We start from the raw sequence: 7,677 nt of genomic DNA on the forward strand, positions 1-7,677 counted from the left end.
CGCTGTATTAACAACTTTGCTGCAAATGGCGAACGCACACAACCGCACACGCACATACAGGGCCGGAGTCATATGGAGCGTTTCGATAAAGCTGGGATAAAATATGCAATACTCTCGCATGCAGGATAAACTGAACTGCTGCAGTCGATTATGTGCGATTACGGCATCAAGGTTGTCTGTTGGACAGGAGGGTGTGCTGCACCGGCACGGAATGCACCACTCGCTCGACCGGGGGTAATACACGAGTAATAAGGCTGTTTTTAGCACGGCACTGTGCCATTGGGAGTAAAAACCGCAGCACATTGCCATACTGATGTGTTTATTTAGATTCTTGTGTGCTGCTTCTTACAATAAATAGGTACGATAATACAGTGTTGTTGATAATACGTCACACAGCAGTTACGGCAGCTCTAGCCGAAGTAAGCTGAACTCAATCGCGTGTACTGTAGCTGTAGCCGCTTTAGCATAAGGTTGCGTTCGAAGCAAATGGTACCGAAAACATCGTGCGTGGTGAAAAATCGAAACATGTATCTCACGTGCACATCTCACCTCGATCCGATTGGCCTTGCAATATTGTGGGGGGACAACGGGGTGACAATATTGTCCTGTGCGGGGCAGCAGAGGACGTAGTGCCTTGTATACGCATATTGTGGGTATGTACAGTACAAATAGTCGTCGCACGGGCGATAAACACGTAAAAGGGCTCATTTTACACATTAATCAGTGCTCGATCGGGCGGACGGGGGAGGGGAGTTCGGGTTGCTCTGCTGCTCCTCCGGGAGTCGTTGGTCGGTCGGTCGGGCGGGTGGTCGGGGGTCAGGCCGGCGGCCGGGGACCGGATCCACCAGTGCGGGGCCATTGCAGAATTGTTCTCGTCGCTCGCCAGAACAGTCCGGTGCCGTGCTGTTATTTGCCCAGGCGGTAGGAATGCTTGTCACCGATCTGCTCCTTTGGCCACATACACTCACACCCAGCATCGATCTTGAAGCGAGACAGAGAGAAGGGAAAGCAAAAGCAAAGTCAGTGGGATGGGATTAGAAGTGAGATAAGCTAATTAAACCGCCCCCTACGGTGACCGTTTTCCTGTCCGTTGGTGTGTCGGTCCACTCCCAAGCACGCTTACCTCCTTGAGGGCGACATGCTCCCAGCAGTTGACGGCTTTGGTGTCCGGCCCTGTCACCTTGCGGCGTGTGATGTAGATCTTTTGACGTATCTGGGTGCAGGAGAGGCCGGTCTCGGTGCACTGCAAGCATGGGAATGTTCGATATCAATCATACACGCACATACAGGGGCGAGCGGTTCGGGCGGGTGAGTATGAAATCCCAATTTCAGGCAGCATCGCCAGCTAATTACCTTATTCTGGTAGGTGTTGTACGAGCTAAGGCATGACTCGGTGACGTAGTGATTAGGGCGATACTCGTACCCATCGGTACCGTTGCCGACATACACGATGTTCAGTAGCACCTCGCAGACGGGCTGGCGCGAGTGGGACCGTTTGACCACGATCGGTTGTCCGGCTTCCGCATCCATGTCCTGCTGGTCGCCGTACTCGCCATACTCCGGGCCCCCGTCGTTCGGCGGCACCCGGTTCCACTTCATCAGCGGGGCCCACACGTTCGGACCGCCGAAGAGATTGCGCAGCGGGTCGTCGTCCTTGTTGCCCATCACCAGGGCCATTGTGACAGCGACCGAAAATAGAAAAATCTAGGCACAGGTCGATACAGGTCCAATGCGTCATCGGGGATGCATCAGGTTCGATGGGGATGGAGAGGGTGGAGAAGAGAGAGAGAGAAAAAAGAGGACAGAACAGGAAAGAATGTGAATTAGAATCGGAAGCCCTATCAGGCATCATCTGAAGAGTGTGGAAGCAATGATTCATTCGGCGCCGATTCAATGGAAGTCGTGCTTATCGGATTTGTCGGTATGTTAGTTTTTGCTCTTTACAAACCCCCGGCCGGGGTTGACGTAGCTGATGATGCTTCAGCTTTGATGACCGGAACCACCAGATGTTTCCCTTCGATGACCCGTTTGCAGCAGGGTGCACATGCACACGCACACAGGTCTACTAACCCTACTGCTGGTATGACGTAGTACATGCCGATTCGAACGGCTAACCGGTGCCTCGATAAGATAGACAACGCTCAAGTACGTTTGGTAGCATTACGGCAGCCGCTACACTACACAGGCGGATGAGTAGTTGTGCAATAATTGTTACGATTTAGTGTGCAACACCATTCCTGCGTGGCGTTTGCGTGGCCGTGCAAACTGTGACCAGCTGGTGCGCTGTTCCTGTTCCGTCAACATGCAGCCACGTCATCGCGAAGGACACGGCGTGCCAATTCCAGGAAGCATGTGTTCTCATGGAGCATACCGCTACATACCGCGTGTTGCGTTTCCCGGTTCTCCTCAATCATGTCTGTTCCACCTGCACCCTCCTACGCTGCCCATTTCCCCCTTCCTTTGGACCAGTGTGGACCATTCCCATTTCTGGTTTTGCGGTCGTTATCGCTGGGCGCTGAGTGTGTGTTACCTTTTAATTATGTTGACCTAACGCGCTTCGATCCGGCGCTTCCACCCATTAATGCACGGGCACGCTAGCGGAGCGGTGGTGGACGATAGCAGTGAACCTGGTGAAATGGCACTTTATTTGGTCTGTCAATATAATGACAGATAGAGGAAGCGGAAAGCGAAACCGCTTACAATTTTCTCGCATCCAGCAGCGAGGTGTCGTCTATGGATCGCAACTACAGTGCGCGTCGTAATTGGCGCTCCAACCAATTTGACCCCAAACCTCCCCAATCCACGTTGCCAAGGGTGGGAAGTGTTTTATGTATTTTCACTATCACCGTTTGAACAGATCGTTTTTTTTTCGGAAAGGGAAGCATTCTTTGCAGTTCATTAAGAGAGCAATTTGGAACGCTCGTTGCTCGGAACCATTTCCACTTGACCGGAGCGATAAGATCGCTGCCGACTTGCCGTGGCACGGGCGCGCAGAGCATTAATGCTGCTGTAATGAGGCTGATAGATAATTTGCACTCTGCCGATATCGGCCGTATTGCTGATCGTTAAATTTGGTGCCGAAAACCCAAATTTGCCAATCGACCACCACTCCTGGTGCCTATCGCAAGATCTATACCGACAAATGGGAACAAAATTGCATTCCAATTTCTATACCCCCTCCCCAAAGCGGATATGATTATAGCGATTGAGCGTGAAAAAGCATTCGCTTCGACGTACTGCTACTGCTACACTGTCACGAAATTATTTGCAAACAAACTGTTCACCAACCGTTGTGCGGCGGATGATTGTACGCACGTTTTCACTGAATGATTTATCCATTCTATGATGATGGTGCCTTTGGTAGGGGCAGAAAGCTTTCGTAGCAAGTAGCATGATGCGGTGTATTATTCAACGCAAATAGTCGACTACTACAAAGTGCACCGAATGGACGGATGGCTAATACATCGACTTATTGGTAATGCATCGGAATGATGAGGACAATCATCTGCCAACACGAGCTTGTGATGATTCAGCAATCAGTTTGTTAATATATCAATTGAAAAGGAGCGAGCGGAAAGCTCATCTCCGTTCGGTTATCAGGGGGCACCATCTCGGGCTTGGTGTTGCATCCGAGCTAGTGAAGCCACTTTCAATTTACTTAGCCTCAGCTGGAGTGAATAAAAGTGGTATAATAAATCCATTACTTGCAATACATATTTATAAGGCTCTGTTGCAAACGTACACACACACACGACCGTCACATGCACATGCTCACACCGAAGGGATTTGTGCCGGAGGACATTCGAATGTACGGGCGAATTTTAATCTTCACCAATGCTAAAGCCCTCTCCAGCATCGAGCAAGAGTGTTGGTGGTGGTGGCGGTGCATTCTCTGCGGTTGCATTCAACTTCACATCAGCTGGTACATGAGCATAACGCTATTTATGCATGTACGCTTGGCTTGAAATTAAAATGTCAGGTCGCATATTTTGTGCACCTTCAAAGAATAATGGCGTTTGATGTCTGCCTGTAATTGTGTGGGGAGTGAGAGTGCGTAATAAAACTTTTAATCAATACTTGATACAATAAATTTAAAGTATCTGCCCTAATCCTTACAGTTGCATATGAATGAGACTTTTTTCGACAGACGATCGTGTGGGACCTGGGAATGCGGGAAAACTTTTAACCCAATAGATTGTGCAAGTTTTACATCCTTGTGATAATGTCCGTAAGGTGCTTTCACCCAATCACTTTCCATACACAATTTGAAGAACATAATAATTTGTTTCTAATCGCAAGATCGTGCACACGTTCTACGTATTTGATTTATGATTTATTAAACTTGAGATGCATTTGAGGCTAGCATGGCAATTTGCAATTATTCTATCATAAATAATCTTTTAATCTGATAACCGAACGGAGATGAGCTTTCCGCTCGCTCCTTTTCAATTGATATATTAACAAACTGATGGCTGAATCATCACAAGCTCGTGTTGGCAGATGGTTGTCCTCATCATCATAGAATTTAGTCATCTGACTACATGTATTAACAATTCTAGCAAATATGTTTAATATGATAGAGATCCTGACAGTTCCTTTTAGTGGAAAAGAAAAAATCCTGACAGAAAGTTTTGAAACTGAGCAACTGCAGAATCTTTTGCAGACAAAAAGTATGACATTCAAGTACAGTAAACAAACTCATCAAAAACATTCTCATCTTTTTAATATTTTTTCCCACAATGACTACAAATGAATTGGTTACAAATACTCCATCTAACAAGTAAATTCTTACAAAACAATCAAGATCATTTGCGTTTACAGTATTACATTTATGCTTCCTTATTCCTTAAGTCGACGTGTACCAACAACATGTTTGGTAAAAATTTAATATTGCTTAACCCATGTACTCGCTGTTGAAGTTAAGTTGAAGTTAAATTTCGATACAATAAATAGATGAAAACATATATGTAGTGGTTGACTGTTTTGAAATGTTTGGGTACACGGCTATGTAATGAATTTGAGATTGGAAACATGGAACATTGAATAAAGCCAATGTAATAAATTTATAGATAGATTGGTAAGTCCGTTGAATAATATTGTTCCAGTTTTTAGTTCAATTTTTTTATTTACTTGTATTTTAACTTTTATGCAAAATTTATTAAAAACAAAACCTTCCTATGTAACGAGTAAACCAATGGAACGAGTTTAACTCAGTATACAGTTTTTGCGTCACGATACGAGCATCAGGGTCAAGTGATAAAAAGCATCAAATAAAATGAAGAACTAACTGATTGTGTAAACCTAATACGAGAATACGATAAAAATAATCGAAAATATCCAGAATTTGCTTGATGTAAATTAAAAAGTGAAATATCATACATTAAAAAGGGAAACTCAACTGTATTTTACGGATATTTTAATATTCAATTTCCTTGAGGTTAAATAGAACAAAATTGATTACTAGTTTGGGTGGTATGTGTTTAAGAGGTGAAATATTCAAAATTAAGTGAATCCTAACAAACCCTTTTTTAACCTATGACACATAATTTATATCAATCCAATAGAAACATATTTAAACCTAACCAAACCATTGCACAACACGCTTATTCTGACAATTGCCACTGCTCCTGATTGCCATTAGTCATGCATCGCGGGTACCGCAGCTCGCAAATCAAAACATACCGTACCCTGATTGTGCCACGGTTACACAAGTGACAATCGATTAAATGTGTTTCTTTGGCGCGTTTAAAAATCAATCACAAACTGCAACCAATGCCACACCGTTCCAGTTGTCGAGTAACGTGACCTGTTTCATATCACCATCGGTTTTGCATAAACGTTCTGCCCCTTGCCAGCCCTGCTTTCGCCCTGCGATTGGGCTCGCGATTTCAAACGGTATTCGAATTAGTTTCCAACATATTGAACAATATGTGCAGCGGTGAAAGCAAAACAACTACAGACAGCAGCTACAGCAACAAAACAAGCTGCATCCAGAACGGTTTCACACCGGTGTCGATAACGAAATGGAGTGCGCGGGATAGAAACGTTTGAATAAATTGATCAATAAACGACGCTTTGCTAATTGTTATTTGTTTTCCACTGCACTTCCGCGGCTCTTGCTCATCCCGTCCAGACAGGCCACGGGCTGACTGACGCAACGGGCACTTGTGCTGCGCGAAGGTGAGCTCTGCGAACAATTATACTAAGCGTAGGCAATGTATATAATTTTATAAGGCCCGGCAAACCCATAAGGCTCATGCAGAAGCAGTACAATGTAGAACCGTTATTGCAATTTGCTTGCCACAGTTTGCACCGTGCACTTAACATGCTCCAAGCCTGATGGCTGTTTCTAGCTGTATGTTATGTTACTTTTACGCAGCAAAAGCTGCCTCACTGTAGCACTGCATGATTGCAAATTGAAACCTTTCTCCCGTGACACATCGTTACTGTGCCCACCTTTCCCAGCGCTTTGATGAACATTGGCGTCCGTGAGTAGCGATGTTGTGCTAAAATGAAATTAAAATTTCATCATTCTCCGAAGTTAGCCCCATCGGCAGTCACAATTGCTTGTGACCCAAGAGCGAAAGGGCTCGTATGTTTGTGTGTGTATGTTATTTTTCTTCCTTCCTGTTGGTTATTTCGTTTCATTGAAACTGATTTTCGCTTTCCCACCGATCAGCCGGATGATGGATTGTTTTACAGATTCCAACAGACGGTTGGTAAAAACGGGAAAAACAACAAAAAATGAAACTTTAACCACACTTACTAGCATTGCTATTTTATCCATTTTGAAGCTAGAGATGTCGGGACAGGATCGCGCTGTGGCGTAACGTCACACCAAAATGCACACACACACACACACACTCACGCACAGCAAAAGCGAACGATAAAATGAACAAAAAATCGCACAAGCACAAACACGCTGTGTTTGCTGTACGATGCAGTTAAACGGCTTCAGAAGTTATTTGATAAATAATGAAACAAAACGACACATCGATCGTGTTGCTCCGTCGCATGCACTAATCTAACACACTGAGGCACTAAAGCGTGCACTTCAAACGTCTTCCCTGACTGGGGCTGGCTGCCAGCCCGTTTAGACGATACCAAGCGACCGCTGGGTGGATGTTGAGCCACCACAAAACGAACTAAATCACTGGCCCGGTCGTTGCCGATGGTGCTAGCTTTTATAGTGCTTAGGAGTGTGTCTACTAGAAATACATAAAAATTACCGCGAAAAGCATGCTTATCAGTACGGGGTTCGGTTGATATCTTTTTTTACCCTTCTTTCTTTTGTTTGTAACGACAGATAAGCGAAGGTAAAAGCAACCCAACGCCTCCCTTCGATCACAGCTGATGATGGCTAACGCCGCGGGCTAGGGCGCAAGCGCACAGGATTCCGCGCGGTGAAAGGCTGATCTTAAGCTCCCATTAAGAAATTGTTCTTCCCATTGCAATGATGCAAGGAGCAACTTTAGGGATTAGCGGGGAAAGGAGTGAGACACTGCTGTACTTAACCCTAGCGAGGGCGGACAAGAGCCTGGTGGTCGCAGGCGACCAGTGCTGACGACGGTTAAGGCTGTGCTAATGAGTAGGATGAAATAAATCACTTTCGTTGCGAGAAAGCTGTTTGTCCATTCATAAAGAGCAGGGGCGCGCTTACTTTTACAGCAGCACAAT

The 7,677-nt window shown here is 45.4% G+C and overlaps 1 protein-coding gene across 1 annotated transcript; it reads right to left on the bottom strand.

Annotated features, from left to right (window-relative positions):
* Positions 1-257: 257 nt before the first annotated feature.
* On the bottom strand, positions 258-7,154 carry LOC121591904. The gene is made up of 4 exons (XM_041912968.1): positions 6,767-7,154; positions 1,354-1,704; positions 1,124-1,243; positions 258-981 (listed from the first exon to the last, which is right to left on the bottom strand). Exons 1-4 carry the CDS (start codon positions 6,785-6,787, stop codon positions 907-909), a joined length of 567 nt encoding a protein of 188 aa, XP_041768902.1. The 5' UTR covers positions 6,788-7,154; the 3' UTR covers positions 258-906.
* Between the last annotated feature and the right edge of the window lie 523 nt (positions 7,155-7,677).

This window comes from Anopheles merus, chromosome 2L (assembly GCF_017562075.2).
Source record: "Anopheles merus strain MAF chromosome 2L, AmerM5.1, whole genome shotgun sequence".
Lineage (NCBI taxonomy): Eukaryota > Metazoa > Arthropoda > Insecta > Diptera > Culicidae > Anopheles > Anopheles merus.